Raw genomic sequence first — 19,303 nt, 5'->3', positions numbered from 1 at the left:
TGACTGTAACATATGGGATTGTCTGTTAGCCAGTCTTCCTGGAATTCCGTATAAAGTGTAAATTACCTATCATTGTCTGCTTCTAATGAGGAAACCCTTAATTAGACAGTTGCTGTGAAGCCTATACAGGTGGTCAGACCATGTTGTCTGAATAATGCCTCAGATGTGTATTGGGTTCGGGAGTAATTGGTCACCTGGCCAGAGTAAACTGAAGTCTGTCTAATGTAATTCTGTATGTAGATGTCCATTACCTCTGCCCCATTGTCCAGCAGGGGAAACTGTGTCTACTGCTAATTACCTGCCAATTGAGGAAGAATAGGCTGGTCGGCATGGCTTTTGAGTCTGGTGTCAGCCATTGGGACAAGGCAAGCCTGCTAGAGTCTTGGGGGCAGGGGGAAGCTGACACCTGAATGTTTGAAATGTATTTGACAGCCTACTGGAAATTATTGAAGAGGTGAAGTCCTTTTGATACCATTTTCTACCTGTGGAAATTGAATTATTGGTGGAGTTGAAAAGCCTCATTTAACAATCTCTTGATGTAAAGACATTGTAACCTGGGGAAATTGGGCTAAGGAAGTCTTTTGTTGGGTGTGTGGACTATAGTGGATGTTGGATCTCTGGAAATCCAATTATGACTGAGGATGTAATTAAATCCAGCTTCCCCCCCGTCCACACAGGCTTACAGCCTCGAGGCGAATATTTCATTATAAAAACCAGGGGACAGCTACCTCAAATCAGTTCTCTTCTGACGGTAGTGGCAGCCGGTCTCCTGGCCCAAGCTAGTGAACTCCTGGTCTAGCCAGACTGTGTCCGTCCACACCAAAGTCCACGATTCTTCTATCGGGATCCCTTTATTTTGGTAAGCAAAATCGCTTTGTGTGTTATCTTTGTAACTTTATCTTGTAACTATTTTTACTTTGTTTTTTGTAATTTTTCTGTATATATTAAGTTCTGCACTGTTCTATGTTTTTCTGGAATATTAAATTATTATTTAATAAGCTTGACTTCTGCCGTACTAAACTAACACTCATAGCCTAGAAGAGACTGAAGTGTAACCGTGTATAAGTTTCATGCCTAATTATACGCTTGAGCAACACTACCGTATGAAATTGTAATTGCATTGTGTGTGGGGGCGTTTGTCATACGTTGGCCTAAGCGCGCAGCTGACCCAACGTACGAACAACGCCAGTGCGAGTAGCGACAGCAGAGTGGCTAACAGTATCGTTCGGAACGACTGTTAGTGGGTCTTTGCTTCACGACAGTGTAAGATTGCAACTGTGTGTGTGTGTGGGTGCGTGGCGTTCCCGTATTTGGCCTAAGCGCAAAGCTGACCCAGATACGAAAACGCGGAGTGCGCGCTGAGGACTCGACAGCAGAGTGGAAGTGTCTAGCGAACAGCTAGTGGTGGCAGTGAGAAGTGTTTGAGGGGTTCCAGCCTTGTTTGTAGCTTAAATAAGGCTGTTCCCCGCTTAATCTGGTCAAACCCGCAGTCGGGAACCGTATACGCAGGCGTGCCGCGGGCCGGTTCCTGACATAATTGGCTGGCAGTGGTGGCATCGTTTAGTACATTAGTACGCAGTTTAGCTCGCTATTCTGAGTACTAAAGGCTGGAAGCTTGCTAGAAGCAACTAGCCTACAGAAGTCTACTCAGTGCAGAATCTATATACGTTTTTTTTTGTTCAAAGATACACACTTGGTGTTTTGCTTTCCCTTCCCCCCCCTTTTTTTTTTTCTTTTTTTTTTTGCAACACGATGGCTCAGAAAGCATCCAGCTATGCAAGGCAAAACAAGGAGATACTACTCAACCTGTGTGAGCACAAAGGCATCGAGACGGTGAGCGGCCAGACTAAGGAGCAGTTAGTTCGTGCGCTCGAGGAGCATGATGCGGCAGAGCAAGCCCGTGCTTCAACGTCAGCGGATGCAGCTCACGACACGACAGAGGAGGAATCGCTCCTGCCACAGAATGCGAGTGGAGACGATGTCCTGGATGATCCACCGAACTTGGAGATGACATCTCTGGAAGCCGACCTACAGCTACTAGGTTCGGCTGAGCCCGAACTGCGCCTAAAGCTGATCCTACTGCACCGACAGGCAGAGAAGGAACACGCGGAACGGCGACACCAGGCCGAGAGGGAAAGACACCAGGCCGAGAGGGAACAAGTTGCACAGCGACACCAGCTGGAGCTGGCTAAACTTCAGCAGCAGAACCGGTCTGCTGGACCCGCAGAACGCGAAGGTGAGCGAGTCCACAGAATCCCCCTGGATAAGTTCCCCGCTATGGACAAGGACTCTGACATAGACACTTTCCTACAGGGGTTTGAAAGGACTTGTCGGCAGTATGGGGTGCCCCGTGAGCAGTGGGCAAGATACCTCACACCAGGGCTGAGAGGCAAGGCCCTGGAGGCGTTTGTGAGTCTCCCCCAGGAGGAAGAAACAGACTTTGAGGCGATTAAGAAAGCCATCATTGCGCGATACCACCTCACGCCAGAGGTGTATCGAAAACGTTTCAGGACAGTGCAGCGAGGTCCTAATGACAGTTACCTGGATCATGCATGCAACCTGCGCACTGCCTTCCAGCAGTGGGTAAAAGGACTGGCGGTTGAGACCTTTGATGCCCTGCAGGAACTGATAATAAAAGACCAGTTCCTCCACACTTGTCCTGTTGAGGTCCGGCAGTTTGTACGGGACCGAGAGCCAAAGACCGTGGATGAGGCCGCGAAAGTTGCTGATGCCTACACGTCCAATCGAGCATCTGATTTTCGGAGGACTACGGCGCCCAGCTGGAAGGGAGAAAAGCCTGCGAGACCTTCTCCTCTGAGCACCCAGCGAAGCCAAGTCCCGCAGCCGCCTGGAGGTAGAACAGCCACCGTTGACACTCGGAGATGTTTTGCCTGTAACAAACCGGGTCACATCAGTGCTACGTGCCCAGAAAAGAAGAAGGAAGCCCCAAACTCTGGCGGGGCCCGGAATGCGTTGTGTGCCACCCGGAATGCAGGTAGCTATGCAGAGAATCTGCAACCTGTCACGGTTGGTGATACAGTTACCACCGGTCTAAGAGACACTGGAGCAGAGGTGACTCTAGTGCACCCCCAGCTTGTGAACCCTGAGGAGTACATTCCTGGCAAGACTATGGCTGTCAAAGGAGTTGGGGGCGTCACCCCTGCCATACCCACCGCCTTGGTCCACCTGGATTGGGGGGCCGGCAGCGGAATGAAAGAAGTGGGGGTAACGGATGCCATCCCCACGAACGTTTTGTTGGGTACTGACCTGGGACGGTTAGTGGCCCGGTATGAGCCTACTCCAAACCCCGTGGAGCCTGCATCCCCCGCAGAAGTTCAGGACTCTTGCAAGGTACTGTGTGATAATGCTGTGCAAGCGGGGAGTGCTGGTGAGGCCCCAGGGGCTACGGACTGTGTACTAGGAGCCAGCCCTAGTGAGTCTCCAGTGCCCAGGCCTGGAGGAGGACATGTTGTTACCATGAATGCAGATAATGTTGATGTAAAATGTGATGTGTTGCATAATGACATGTGTACAGTGAACGTTCCGTCAGCTGCAGTGGTGACCCGCAGTGCTCACCGGGCTGCAGCAGACGAATTGTCCACTGAAGGGGCTGATGTCACTGGGTCGGGCTCTTCCACTTCAGAGCTTGGCTCTGAGGACCCAGAGGCCTCTCAGTTTGCCACCTCCCTGGTGCCTGTGGCCGACAGCGCTGAGTTCTCCGAGGCTGTGCGACTTGATAGCAGCCTGGAAGAGCTCAGGAGTCTGGCGGACAGGGCACCGGTGGAGGGCGACAAAGTGAGGGTGTACTGGGAACACGGCAGACTGTACAGAGAGGTTATTCCCTCTGAGCCGTCTGAAGTGGAGGAGGCCGACCGGCAGTTGATTGTTCCCCACAGGTACAGGGAGCAGCTATTGAGAATAGCACATGAGGTGCCCCTGGCTGGTCACTTGGGGATCCGCAAGACCAAATCCCGGCTTGCCCACAATTTTTATTGGCCCCACATGGGGACAGATATTGCTGATTTTTGCCGGTCTTGTGTCGCCTGTCAGCGGGTCGGCAAAGCTGGTGACACCGACAAAGCCCCACTGAGGCCCTTACCCATAATAGAGGAGCCCTTCCAAAGGGTTGCTGTTGACATAATTGGGCCTCTAGCGATACCCAGCAGCACAGGGAAACGTTTCATTCTCACGGTGGTAGATTATGCAACTCGCTACCCTGAGGCTGTAGCCCTGAGCTCCATACGGGCAGACAAGGTTGCGGACGCATTGGTGCGCATTTTCTCACGGGTCGGTTTTCCCCGCGAAATGCTCACCGATCACGGCCCGCAATTCATGTCGCGCCTAATGGAATGCCTCTGTAAACAAATGCAGGTAGAACACATCATGGCCAGCCCTTACCACCCCCAGACAAATGGGTTATGTGAGCGGTTCAATGGTACTCTGAAACAGATGCTAAGGGTGTTTGTTGAATCGCAAGGGAGAGACTGGGAGCGATACCTGCCCCACTTGCTGTTTGCCTATCGTGAGGTGCCCCAGGCATCCACCGGGTTCTCACCCTTTGAGCTATTATATGGGAGGAGGGTACGCGGACCCCTCGATCTCATTCGAGAGGTCTGGGAGGGGCAGGATATGGGCCACGGGGTCTCCATAGTGGAATACGTTCTGAAGTTCCGGGAAAAGATGGACACCCTGGTGGGGTTAGTGCGAGAGAATCTGACTCAAGCCCAGGCCACCCAGAAGCAGTGGTATGACCACGGGGCTAGGGAGAGAGTTTATGAGGTAGGTCGCAAGGTATGGGTCCTAAACCCGATGCGACAGAATAAGCTGCAGGCCGCTTGGGATGGGCCCTATACCATACATAGGAAGATTAGTGATGTGACCTATGTGGTCGCGCTGGATGACCGAGGTAAGCAGCTGAAAACATACCATGTAAATATGTTAAAGGAACATCATGCTAGAACCGCTTGCGCTCTCCCTGTCTGCAGTTTGCTACCGGACGGTGAAGCAGAGGCCCTGGTTGACATCCTGGCATCCACCCAGGAAACCGACTCTGTTACCGAGGTGCAGATCAATCCGGAGTTGACAGCAGAGCAGCAGGCTGGGCTATCTGATGTGCTGATCCTTTACCGTGGTACCTTTACAGCCCGCCCTGGTCTGACCAGCCTGGCTGTACACCATGTTGACACCGGAAATAACAAGCCGGTTAGACAGTCAGCCTATAGAGTCTCCCCTGAGGTTCAGGCCCACATCAGCAAGGAGATTGAGGAAATGCTGTCACTAGGGGTGATCCAACGGTCGCACAGCGCATGGGCATCACCTGTAGTGCTAGTACCCAAACGGGACCAGACCACTCGGTTCTGTGTAGATTATCGAAAACTAAATTTGATAACTGCATCAGATGCTTACCCAATGCCGAGGGTCGACGAATTGTTAGATAAGCTAGCTGGTGCGCAATATCTAACAATCGTGGATTTGAGTCGGGGATACTGGCAGGTCCCTCTAACAGCTGAGGCACGGGAGAGGTCTGCCTTTATCACCCCCTCAGGTCTGTTTGAGTTTAATGTGATGCCTTTTGGGATGAAAAACGCCCCAGCCACCTTCCAAAGGGTTGTAAATGGTCTCCTGGAGGGTTTGGAACACTGCGCTGTCGCCTACCTAGATGACATCGCCGTGTTTAGCGCCAACTGGAACGACCACTTAGCGCAGCTGTCACAGGTTTTGGGGCGCATCACTGCAGCAGGACTAACAGTCAAGCCTAGCAAGTGTCAGATAGGCATGAAACAGGTACAGTACCTGGGACATGTGGTGGGGGGGGAGAGCTTCGTCCAGATACTGGGAAGGTAGATGCCATTGTGTCCTGGCCCACCCCCCACACGAAGAAGCAGATTCAGTCCTTCTTAGGGACTGCGGGGTACTATAGAAAGTTTGTCCCCAGCTACAGTGCCCTCGCCAAGCCCTTGACAGACCTCACAAAAAAGAAGCTGCCCAAGCAGATTCTCTGGACACCAGAATGTGAACAGTCATTCACAGCTCTGAAGAGGGCCCTAGCCAGCCCTCCCGTGTTGCAAGCGCCAGACTTCAGCCGACGGTTTGTAGTCCAGACGGACGCCTCAGCCTTTGGCCTAGGTGCTGTATTAAGCCAGGTAAACCAAACTGGGGAAGAACATCCGATTCTGTACTTAAGTCGGAAGCTGCTACCCCGGGAGGTAGCTTACGCCACCATAGAGAAGGAGTGCTTGGCAATTGTATGGGCCCTACAAAAGCTGCAGCACTATCTCTACGGTCGTGTATTCACCGTCGTAACCGACCACAACCCTCTTAGTTGGTTACATCGGGTTTCTGGGGACAATGGAAAACTGCTGAGATGGAGCTTAGTTCTCCAACAATATAGCTTCACCATTCAACATAGGAAGGGGAGCAATCATGGGAATGCTGATGGGCTGTCCCGTCAAGCAGAACCAACAGTGTAGGTGCAGGCAGGATGATCTGGGAAGATCATCTGCCTTGCACCAAGTTAACGGCGGAGGTGTGGAGATATATTGAGGTGCTGATGATATTAAGGATAACAGGAACATATTTCCTTCATTTTTTGACTGTAACATATGGGATTGTCTGTTAGCCAGTCTTCCTGGAATTCCGTATAAAGTGTAAATTACCTATCATTGTCTGCTTCTAATGAGGAAACCCTTAATTAGACAGTTGCTGTGAAGCCTATACAGGTGGTCAGACCATGTTGTCTGAATAATGCCTCAGATGTGTATTGGGCTTGGGAGTAATTGGTCACCTGGCCAGAGTAAACTGAAGTCTGTCTAATGTAATTCTGTATGTAGATGTCCATTACCTCTGCCCCATTGTCCAGCAGGGGAAACTGTGTCTACTGCTAATTACCTGCCAATTGAGGAAGAATAGGCTGGTCGGCATGGCTTTTGAGTCTGGTGTCAGCCATTGGGACAAGGCAAGCCTGCTAGAGTCTTGGGGGCAGGGGGAAGCTGACACCTGAATGTTTGAAATGTATTTGACAGCCTACTGGAAATTATTGAAGAGGTGAAGTCCTTTTGATACCATTTTCTACCTGTGGAAATTGAATTATTGGTGGAGTTGAAAAGCCTCATTTAACAATCTCTTGATGTAAAGACATTGTAACCTGGGGAAATTGGGCTAAGGAAGTCTTTTGTTGGGTGTGTGGACTATAGTGGATGTTGGATCTCTGGAAATCCAATTATGACTGAGGATGTAATTAAATCCAGCTTCCCCCCCGTCCACACAGGCTTACAGCCTCGAGGCGAATATTTCATTATAAAAACCAGGGGACAGCTACCTCAAATCAGTTCTCTTCTGACGGTAGTGGCAGCCGGTCTCCTGGCCCAAGCTAGTGAACTCCTGGTCTAGCCAGACTGTGTCCGTCCACACCAAAGTCCACGATTCTTCTATCGGGATCCCTTTATTTTGGTAAGCAAAATCGCTTTGTGTGTTATCTTTGTAACTTTATCTTGTAACTATTTTTACTTTGTTTTTTGTAATTTTTCTGTATATATTAAGTTCTGCACTGTTCTATGTTTTTCTGGAATATTAAATTATTATTTAATAAGCTTGACTTCTGCCGTACTAAACTAACACTCATAGCCTAGAAGAGACTGAAGTGTAACCGTGTATAAGTTTCATGCCTAATTGTACGCTTGAGCAACACTACCGTATGAAATTGTAATTGCATTGTGTGTGGGGGCGTTTGTCATACGTTGGCCTAAGCGCGCAGCTGACCCAACGTACGAACAACGCCAGTGCGAGTAGCGACAGCAGAGTGGCTAACAGTATCGTTCGGAACGACTGTTAGTGGGTCTTTGCTTCACGACAGTGTAAGATTGCAACTGTGTGTGTGTGTGGGTGCGTGGCGTTCCCGTATTTGGCCTAAGCGCAAAGCTGACCCAGATACGAAAACGCGGAGTGCGCGCTGAGGACTCGACAGCAGAGTGGAAGTGTCTAGCGAACAGCTAGTGGTGGCAGTGAGAAGTGTTTGAGGGGTTCCAGCCTTGTTTGTAGCTTAAATAAGGCTGTTCCCCGCTTAATCTGGTCAAACCCGCAGTCGGGAACCGTATACGCAGGCGTGCCGCGGGCCGGTTCCTGACACTGTGGAACACTCCTGAATGTCAGCCTTGCTCATTGTTTGAAGATTAGCTTAGAGTAATTCCTGGAACTGCACTAGGCAGTTTCCCTAGTGCAGTTAGGATTGCATATCTGTTTTGTTTGTCTGTTGCGATTGTCCTGTCCCAGCGGTGGTCGACATGAAGTCGTTCTGATCTGTTGTTCTTGGAGTACAGCTGGAGCAGCGGTTGCTACCAGCTATCTCATCTGATCTGTCTTGCCAGGATCGCACTCGCCTTGTGCTAGTGCTGTGGATCCGTCTGATCTCCATCTCTCTTTCTATACTTGGATCGCACTCGCCTTGCGCTAGTGCTGTGGATCCTTCTGGTCTGCTACTCTCTTGCTGTACTTGGATCGCACTCGCCTTGCGCTAGTGCTGTGGATCCGTCTGTTCTGTCTTCCTGGATCGCACTAGCCTCTTGCGCTAGTACTGTGGATCCTATCTCTCACTTATTCCTGTTTTCGAGTATCTGTCTTGTCTGCTACGAACGCTTGCTGAAGGCTCGGTGAGGTAAACGTTAAGCAAGCGCTCGCGTCCTCTGTTTCATGTTTGTCTGTTGGTGGTTAGTTAGGCGTGCTTGTCTCTGTTGTGCTTATCACGCGGAGACCGCGCATAAACGCGTGCACTGTTGCGAATGAGTGCGGTGTTCGCGTTTAGCTAGCGTTTGTTATTTTCCGTATCTTCTCATTGTATGATTTGCTGTGCCTTTGCTACTCTCGTGCCCTGCCTTGCTGTAGCCTTGCGTCACCTCTGGCAATCGCCTCTCTCGCGATTGCGTTCCTACTTCATATCTGCTGTTGTGTATGCACCGTCGCGGATTGGCGACTAGTTTGGTGCACACACATACAATCTGTGCCTTTGCTCAATCTCATTCAGGGCTATCTTGCCCTGCGTTTCTTCCCTTCGTGCAATTCCTGTCTGGAGTATGTGGTAGGGCAGAGGAGCGGTTCCTCTGCACTCCACAGCTCCACCTGCCGACAGGAATTTCCCTCTACAGGTGCATTGCACCTTCTGCTGGGTTTTCTCAAATTACACGCTTGTGGAGGATTTCTGCAGTGTCAGCGCACGTCTTGTGCGCTGATCACGGAGAGAATTCCACAATCGTTACACCCAGCTCCAGACCTGACTGCTAATGCTAATGTGTTGTCCCAGCTTTAGGCTGCTTTCACAGTGGGACGTTACAGGTGCACATTAGAGCAGCCTGTAACGCAGCCCAACTCACAGTAATGAAAAATCAATGAGTTGTTCACAGTGCCCACGTTGCATTACATTGTAACGCTGCACGTTCAATGAAAGTGCAGCATGCTGTGCATTATACGCGGTTTTAGCCGCGTTAGACTGTTTGCACATGCTCAGTAATGTTGTTTTATTGTTTTTTGTGTGCAGGAGAGGAGGAGGGGAGAGTCCGCTATTTTGCCTAGCCACATGGCTAATTAATATGCACTGCACTGCAATGCCGATTCTCTTCCTGCTAGCAATGATTCATATGAATCATTCTCTGCCTGCTAGCAATGATTCATATGAATCATTCTCTGCCTGCTAGCAATGATTCATATGAATCATTCTCTGCCTGCTAGCAATGATTCATATGAATCATTCTCGGTTCTCTGCCTGCTAGCAATGATTCATATGAATCGTTGCCGGTTCTATCGAACGAAAACGGTGCACCAAGAGCCGCATAACACGGCTCTATGTAGCGTCCACCTTTAGCACCACCATGCGTTGCGTTAGGGGAACGTTATGCAACGCAACGTCTCACTGTGTAAGAGCCCTTACTGTGCCAATCCGTGGAGGTAAAAAAAAGGGGGACATATAGGCAGAGAGAAATTGCCATAACCTGTACAGTCCTAGTGTATGGAAGGAGTAATTAGGGTCAGAGAGCATAACACAAAACCTTTCAACAGTAGTTTTTGAACTACAGTTGCAGGATCTAATCACAACAATGATTTATGTTAACAAACCCCTATGTGTATGCAGTCCTCCATCTTGTTTCAGTGCTGCAGTTCAAAGTGCCCACGTTGTGTGATCCAGGGTGCCGCAATGTATGCTGGAAGTTGTAGTCCATTAATGGGATCATATCTCTCTTAGCAGGAGCTTCATTTTATATATTTTACTCAAAGGGATCCTCAGATCCCTTTAAAATGGACCTGAACTGAGAACTTCCTCCCTACTCTAAAATATAAGTAATAGCGTAACCTTCAAAAAAACATTTCTTTGTTACCACTGATACACATCCTGAAATAAATCTGCAGTGTGGCTACTTCCTGCTTTCATGGAAGCAGACATAGGGTTAAAATCCTTTGTTTACAAATTAGCTGCTCTGCTGAGGCAGATGAGAATCCTGAATGGACACAGCTGAAAGATCAAATTACAGTGCTGATTAGTCACAGATGGGGGGAAATAAATACATACAGGGTATTTCTCTCTGTTTTCCTCCTGTCCTGCGCAAGAGTTCAGGTCCACTTTAAGAATCTAAGATTATTAGAAATGCATAGAGGTATTTATTGTAACAGTAAAAAGTATCTTTATAATTCATAATTACATTTAATGCTTTTTAAATGAATGGCAATCAGACAAGACAATGTTACAGGAAGGACGCCTTGGACAGAAAAGACTGAACAATGATTAGGTATGTGAAATGTAATAAGGAAGAACAGTGTTGTAATTGCATGAAGGACAATGGACTGGGAGGGGCTGTTGTCACGCTGCAATGCAGGAGGCACCATTCAAGCAGCAAATTCCAAATACAGAGTGATCTGTTCTGGTTCTGGAGAGACCAGTGCTCTCCTATGGAAGGGGAAACTGCTGATCCCATATAGGGACTCTGTAGAGAACCCAGAATGTTGGACTAACAACCATGCTACTGCTCCAGGTGGTAGTATGTGAGTGAGGAATGTTCGCCGATCACCTAGCCCAAAATATTCTTTGCTGAGTTCTTTCCTATTGCGCAGGGGTTGGTTATCGATGCAATCTGTCCACTCAAAGTTTAAGCATAGGTCCCAACTGGGATCCATACGAAAATGGCGCCTGCGAATAATGGCGCACGGTGATGCCACTAATCCGTCTTCCGCTTATTGTTATTTAACGTTAACAGTGAACCGTTAATTACCATTAAGAAATCGTCTCCTTAAAAATGTCAAATAACTTTTTAATTGATATTAATAACTCTAACGATCTTGATAGTAGTCTTCATTTAATGTTATTAATTTTAACTGGATTAATTGCTATTTTTTATTTTCAAATCATTGATATTTACATATAAACACATTGCAGTATAATACATTTTAGTTATATTTAAATTGTAATGCAGTGCGCAGTCCGATCCTGCACAAAGTGTATTATAGTTAGTTATCGTTAAAGAGAACCTGTATAAAAAAAAGTGCCCCTGGGAGGTACTCACCTTGGGAGGGGGAAGCCTCAGGGTCCCAATGAGGCTCCTCCCTCCGCTGTAGCTGCAGGCAATCCAGCGCTGGCTCCCCCGGAGTGTCCCGGAATCCTCCCTCAACAAGCCTGACAAGCGCTGATTTATTTACCTTCCCTGGCTCCAGCGGGGGAGCTGTTGCAGCTTTCCTGATATAGGCGGAAAATAGCCGATCTCTGTCGGGTCCGCTCTACTGCGCAGGCGCAGGAGACCTGCGGAGTAGGAGGCGGCTTCCCCCACCCGAGCTAAGTACCCCCCAGGGAACGTTTTTCTTGATACAGGTTTTCTTTAAGAGTACTGTACTTTAAAGGTACAAATTGGCTAACATTAATATCGTTTTGATTTTCTTTTTTAAACTCCAATCCTGCACAGTCACAGTGTATTAATGTTAATATTGTTTTTTTAAATCCTCGATCTGCAACATCTTTAGAATTTTTGACAGTGCTACATTAAATCCATTCACCGTTTTGCAGTTAGACAACGTCTGCAGTTTGGCTTATGTAGGGCGCTATTGATAAATAACGTTACTGTGCGCAATAACGTCTGCTGTTTGGCATATGAATGGCGCTATTAGCGCTAATGGCGCTATTGCTAAATAACGTTACTGTGTGCCGTTTTTCTTCTTTTTTCCCTGTGCCATTATTATGCAGCACTAACGATAAATAGTGATAAGCGTATCTTAATGCGGGGCCATTTTTATGCATAGGCGCTGTGCGCCATTATTCACTGATCTGCCTAACTGTCCCTCTTTGGGAACCAAATCCCTCTGTCCCTTTTTCTTCTTGATTTGTCCCTCTTTCAGGACTGATGTACAGATCTAAACTTTATTCCCATCATTTAAATATATATTTTCTACTTTCAAATGTTAAAATGAAGAAAAAATAATGATGATAGAGAGGACCAGTGTGGTTTGAATGATAAAACTATATCTTCGGATTTAGATTTTTTGTGATATGCATGGTGAGGGGTGGTGGGGGGGTGGTTAGAGGTGTGGCAAGGGCAGGTCTTAAAGTGTCCCTCTTTCTTATCTCAAAAAGTTGGGAGGTATGTTTGAGTGCTAAACCCACTAGAGTGCAGGTGCCTAACTGCCTGCTGGTATTTTTTTTTAAATTTCCTTAACCACTTTACCCCCAGCGGTACGAATTTCTCCATCCCTTTTTCACCCCCTAAAAAACCAGGGACGGAGAAATCCGTACCTTCCGCGCTCCCGCCGCTGTCCGCGCTCCCGCCGCTCGTACGCGCGCACTCGCCGCTCGTGCACGCCGCCGCCCGCTCGCCCGGAGATCAATGAACGGGAAAATCCATTCCCGTTCGTTGATCTAAGCCCCCGCAATGATCTGCTGCTTCTTTTAGAAACAGCGAGATCATTGTGAGTCTCCCAGCCTCCTACTGCTTCCTGTAAGCGTCCTTCCGGACGCTTACAGGTCGCATGTAAACAAACACTCTGTGGCCATCTTGTGGCCAAATAGTAAACTACACCCTAAAAGCATTTTACATATTCAAACATTACATTTACACAATAAATTAACTCATTACCTCCCACACTCCCCAATTTTTTTATTTTTTTTGTAATTAAAAAAAAAAAAAATACAAAAAAAACCAAACATAAATAGTTACCTTAGGGACTGAACTTTTTAAATATTTATGTCAAGAGGGTATAACACTGTTACTTTATAAACTGCGGGCTTGTAATTAGGGATGGATGCAAAACTGAAAAAAATGCACCTTTATTTCCAAATAAAATATTGGCGCCAAACATTGTGATAGGGACATAATTTAAATGGTTTTATAACCGGGACAAATGGGTTAATACATTTCATGGGTTTTAATCACAGTAGCATGCTTTATTTAAAAACTATAATGGCCGAAAACTGAAAAATAATAATTTTTTCCCACATTTTTTCCTATTTCCCCATTAAAACACATTTAGAATAAAATAATTCTTGGCATAATGTCCTACCTAAAGAAAGCCTAATTGGTGGCGAAAAAAACAAGATATAGTTCATTTCATTGGGATAAGTAATAATAAAGTTATAGACGAATGAATGGAAGGAGCGCTGAAAGGTGAAAATTGCTCTGGTGGTCAGGGGGTAAAACCCCTCAGTGGTGAAGTGGTTAAATAGACTCTGTAACAAAAATGTCATCCTTTTTTCTACTATTCTACAAGTTCCTAAACCTATTCTAATGTGCTCTGGCTTACTGCAGCACTTTCTACTATCACCATCTCTGTAATGAATCAACTTATCTCTCTCCTGTTGGATTTGTCACCCTGTGTCTGGAAGGCTGCAACTCTTCAGTGTTAAATGACTCTAAACCTTTCGTGCATAGCGCAATAAACATATGATATAAAAGAAAGTGAGACATGTTTCGGTACTTATCCGTTAGCCGGGCGCATCCGGCAGGTGGCTCTAATTACATGAAAATTTCACATTAACACAAAAGTGTTAATGTAACCGCTTGTCGGCACTGCAGGTGGTGCTAATTAAATGAATACTTCACGTCAGGTAAAATATTAATGCCGCCGAATGTATTGTGTTTGAAGTGGCCGGCTCGCTGCGGCCAAATGTATATTAAAACAATGAGTGAATTGAATGACAAATAAGGCGGCGGCAATGTAACAGATCAAGCCGCCGGCTTCGTGTCTCGCTCTCCTCCCCCTGCCTCTCTCCTATAGAACACTGGCAGCCCTGGGGGGGGAGTCGTTTGTCGCAATAAAACAAGCAGGATTCCCTGCCGCGACGAACCACTTTGGGGACACACATGTCCCTGCCGGCTGCCAGTATTGTATAGGAGAGAGGGCAAGGGGGAGGAGAGCGCCAAAGCCGGTGGCTTATTTGTCATTCAATTCACTCACTGTTTTAATATACATTTGGCCGCAGAGAGCCGGCCACTTCAAACACAATACATCCGGCGGCATTAACATTTTACCTGACGTGAAGTATTCATTTAATTAGCACCACCTGCAGTGCCGACAAGCGGTTACATTAACACTTTTGTGTTAATGTGAAGTTTTCATGTAATTAGCGCCACCTGCCGGATGCGCCCGGCTAACGGATAAGTACCCACGTTTCTTGCAAAAGGTATTGGTGTATTAAAACAATACTATAACCTACCATATAAACGTACCCCATATATTGCACGCACCCACATATTGCCCTACTATTGCTGCCAGCCTATTCTAGACTTGCTGTGCTGCATAACAGTCCTTGCTAACTGCTGCTAAAACTGAAAAGTCCAGCTATATTCATTGGGACTATATCACGCAGGAGTATGCAATCTTCACTGGCCAGCAAAAAAAGCCTTCACATGTCCATAAATATAGTGCTTGTTAAAAGAAAAGCTAGGATCTCACCACTCCTACCCTCACCCATGTGCACATGGGGGGTAATCGCGTAGTCTCCAGAAACCTTGCAGTGGTCGCTTGTGACGGTGGCCGCACCCTCCCCTTCTCACATGGACTTGCAAAGTGCGGGCGTCCCCGCATGCCAGGAGGGGGCCACTATGCTGCAAACAATGGCCTCAATTTACTAACCTTAAAGAGGAACTCCAGTGAAAATAATGTAGTAAAAAAAGTGCTTCATTTTTTACCATAATTATGTATAAATGATTTAGTCAGTGTTTGCTCATTGTAAAATCTTTCCTCTCCCCAATTTACATTCTGACATTTATTACATGGTGACATTTTTACTGTGGGCAGGTTATGTAGCTGCTCCTAGCTGTTTTGGCTGATAGAGACAGCTGTAAACAGCTAATTCCTGTCTGTGAACATTGTTACATTGTGGCAGTTTGCCCAGAGTACCGCGGTACTCAGAGCTTCTTGTGGGAGGGGTTTCAGCATAAAATCAGTCATACAGCGCCCCCTGATGGTCTGTTTGTGAAAAGCATTATATTTCTCATGTAAAAGGGGGTATCAGCTACTGATTGGGATAAAGTTCAATTCTAGGTTGGAGTTTCTCTTTAACTCCTGTCTTTAATAACTCTTCTGAGCTGTTTTACAGATATCACCATGGTGATATAATTGTGATAACTGTAAAACAGCTCAGAAGAGTTATTAAAGACAGGAGTTAAGGTTAGTGAATTGAGGCCAACATTGTCTCTTCCAAACCACACCGGCTTCAGGCCTCAGGATGCTATCCGTGTGGTTGGAAAACTCACAGCAACTTCCTGGATGAGAAATGGATGGTGGCCTGGCCAAATTTAGTCGACCGGTTTCATTGCATAACCAGCAATTTTTTAGGACAGAATGGCATAGTTACCCTGTTAACCCCGGTAACTATGGATGAGAAATGGATGGTGGCCTGGCTTGGCCAAACTTAGTGGACCGGTTTCATTGCATAACCAGCAATTTCTTCAGGACATAATGGCATAGTTACCCTGTTAACCCCGGTATATAATATGCAGCCAAAGTAGGTGAAGTGAGAAGCACCTTAGCATGTAGAGGTGTGCCTCAATCCCGTCCCAGTGTCTCTTGGGACCACTGTGGTCAAGAAGATAAATGGATCGGCACCACCAAGATATGATCAAGGCTCTTTTATTGAGCACAGCAGTAACAGACGCTGTTTCGGGCTAGCAAGCCCTTTCTCAAACTGCTCACCAGTGACACAACTACAACCACCATATATAGGCACCCACTGAGTGGGTGGGGACACAGACGGACCTGATGGGGAACTTCAAAATACATTTATCATAGGTATAACTCACCAGGAGCGATAATCCCCACTGCACGCCAGGGTCGCACCTCACAGCGCGCCGTCTCGCCATCACAGGCCAATCAGAACGGTGAAACACCACCGGCCAATCAGACGCGAGTCCCAGCAACGCCCAGCGTGACATCACGGCAACTCGCCGTGCACTCACGCTCGTAGAGATCACTGGCCATACCCTACGTGTAAGGGGAGTGTGTGGCGTCATAGCAACGCCACACCACCTATGTAAACAAACAGCATGCAATGTGCGGACAAAATTACAAGTTAAAAGCGTAAATGAAATAAATCATAAGAATGAATGTAACAGCACATCTGCATACAGAAAAAGGGGGAATTACTTACAAGTTACCCATCATGTCCTTCCAGTGCCCCAGGTAAAAACAAAAAGAGCACCTAAAAATAGAATACAACACATAAGTAAAAATGCATAGAGACCCCCATAGAAGTCAACCTCCCATCACAAACAAAACCTAAGGTCATATTCCTTATTCAAGCCACCTGGACCCATGGTACCTAATCTTCTAATCCAATATGCCTCCTTACGTAACAACTCTTTATCACGACTTCCTCCCCTAAAGTTAACGGGGACCCCATCTATTACAGTGACCCTCAATTGCGAGACAGTATGTCGGAAGTTATGAAAATGTTCTGCCACCGCTAAATTGCACTGTGGATTGCGTATATTGGATTTATGTGATGATACGCGGTCTTTAAGACGTTGAGTCATCTTACCAATATATGAGAGACCGCAGGGGCATTTTAACATGTACACTACATATGTGGAGTCACAACTATATAACCCATTAATTTGCATAGGAGTACATAAGGATGGGTGCGAGAATGTCCTGCCTCGAATGACACTGTTGCACATGTGGCAACTAAGACATGGATACATACCACGTCGACCATCAATCGGACGCGTCGGAGCACCTGCCGTGAGTTTATCACGTATCGTTGGTGCGCGTTTAAATGACATAAGGGGTGGGTACCTAAATTCCGGTATTGAAGGAAGTCCATCCCTCAGAATGTGCCAATGTTTGCGGATGCTATGAGTAATAGCATCACTGCAAACATTGTATGTAGAGACAAAAGGTAGTCTCACACCCATACCCCCTGCACTCCTTTTAGTTCTTGATCTAAAGCAACGATCAGGATAGCCACGCGCCTTAAACTTATCCACCATTTCACGCCCGCGCGCCTCTCGAACAAATCCATCGCTGACAATTCTAGCAACGCGTGATAATTGGCTATGCGGTATACTCTCCTTGGTGCCCATGGGGTGAAAACTATCGAAATGGAGCACCGAATTCCGGTCCGTGCTTTTCACATACAAATCAGTCATCACCCCAGAGTCACCAAGGGAAACCATAATGTCCAAAAAAGGGACCATTGTCCTGTCAGCATGGATAGTGAGGCGCACAAAAGGACAAGAAACGTGGAGCTGTGTCACAAAATCCTGCAAGCTACTCTGTGGCCCCCTCCATACGCAAAAGATGTCATCTATAAAACGCCACCAGCACAAAGCGTGCCGGTGGAAAAGTGAGTTAGTGTACACAAAGGCCTCCTCATAAAGTCCCATGTACATATTTGCGTAGGAGGGGGCCACATTCGAGCCCATAGCAGTGCCCTGCTTCTGCATGTAGAACGCACCTGCAAAGCAAAAGTAATTAAACTTTAACACAATCTCCAACAGTTTGATAGCAAACCTCCGTTGTTCCAGTGTGAGGTCAGCCTCCATCATGAGGTACCAATCTACTGCCTTTACACCCCCATCATGTGGGATGGAGGTGTAGAGGCTTTCTACATCCATGGTGACAAGGAACACTTCCCCATCAAATTTGAGATCCTTAAGTTTGTCTAAAAACATGGACGTATCACGTAGATACGAAGGTAAAGCTTGCACCAGTGGTTGGAGAAGGCCATCGAGGAATTTGGCTACAGGGACAAAAATAGAACCTACCCCTGCCACTATCGGCCTCCCCGGTGGCCTCTCCAACCATTTATGAATCTTGGGTAATATATATAAATACGGTGTGCTAGGATGTTCTACCCTAAGATACCTGAATAGACTCTCATCTATAACACCAGAGTGTAATGCAGGGTTTAATACAACATCAATCTTAGAGCGTATCAGGAGTACAGGGTCATAGCTGATAGATTCATAAACCTCAGTGTCGGCCAATTGGCGCAGCACTTCGGCATTATACATGGTGGTGTCCATCACCACCATGGCTCCGCCTTTGTCTGCTGGGCGGACCGTGATGGCAGTGTTCCTTTGTAATGTGCCCAATGCTTTCCTCTGGGCTGGACTTAAATTACACTGGACCCTAAATAAACCATGGTGAAAGTCAGCTTCCAATTTATGAAGATCTTCCTGCACCCTACCAATATAGGTATCTATTATGGGGTGACTAGGGGGTATAAAGTCACTCCGATTTCTCAAACCCAAAGTTCTTAACTCAAAACGACCATCCACTGGTGCTATGTTGTTGGTAAACCGTGGTAAGTTGGAGAAAAATTGTTTAAGTTTCAAAGACCTGAAAAAACGATATAGTTCCTGATCCAAATCAAAAAAATTAGGAAAATATGTTGGACAATATGATAGGCCCAGTTCCAAGACCTCAGTTTCCTCCACAGACAAGGGGTACGAGGAAATATTCACAACAAGAGACTTCCTTATTTCCTGGGTCTCAACACCCTGGGACTCAATGGTTGTTTGCCTCGCCCGGCACCTCCTGCGGTGGCAGAACATTTTCATAACTTCCGACATACTGTCTCGCAATTGAGGGTCACTGTAATAGATGGGGTCCCCGTTAACTTTAGGGGAGGAAGTCGTGATAAAGAGTTGTTACGTAAGGAGGCATATTGGATTAGAAGATTAGGTACCATGGGTCCAGGTGGCTGGAATAAGGAATATGACCTTAGGTTTTGTTTGTGATGGGAGGTTGACTTCTATGGGGGTCTCTATGCATTTTTACTTATGTGTTGTATTCTATTTTTTAGGTGCTCTTTTTGTTTTTACCTGGGGCACTGGAA

The 19,303-nt window shown here is 46.9% G+C and overlaps 1 protein-coding gene across 1 annotated transcript; it reads left to right on the top strand.

Moving 5' to 3' along the window:
- The first annotated feature begins 1,840 nt into the window (after positions 1–1,840).
- LOC137556664 (uncharacterized) lies at positions 1,841–18,128 on the top strand. The gene is made up of 2 exons (XM_068271647.1): positions 1,841–3,471; positions 17,961–18,128. The coding sequence occupies exons 1-2, from the start codon at positions 2,008–2,010 to the stop codon at positions 18,126–18,128; spliced, it is 1,632 nt and encodes a 543-aa protein (XP_068127748.1). The 5' UTR covers positions 1,841–2,007.
- The last annotated feature ends 1,175 nt before the right edge of the window (positions 18,129–19,303 follow it).

Source organism: Hyperolius riggenbachi, chromosome 1, assembly GCF_040937935.1.
Source record: "Hyperolius riggenbachi isolate aHypRig1 chromosome 1, aHypRig1.pri, whole genome shotgun sequence".
Classification (NCBI taxonomy): Eukaryota; Metazoa; Chordata; class Amphibia; order Anura; family Hyperoliidae; genus Hyperolius; species Hyperolius riggenbachi.
The sequence above is the reverse complement of the archived record's forward strand: the minus strand, read 5'-3'. Positions and strand labels throughout refer to the sequence as shown.

What these genes read in the sequence shown, in the direction of transcription:
- LOC137556664 (XM_068271647.1), top strand. Translation starts at nt 2,008, where the DNA reads ATGACATCTCTGGAAGCCGACCTACAGCTACTAGGTTCGGCTGAGCCC. An exon ending in GGCCTGGAGGAGGACATGTT is followed by an intron (nt 3,472 to 17,960) that starts GTTACCATGAAT and finishes AATCTCCAACAG; the next exon opens with TTTGATAGCAAACCTCCGTT.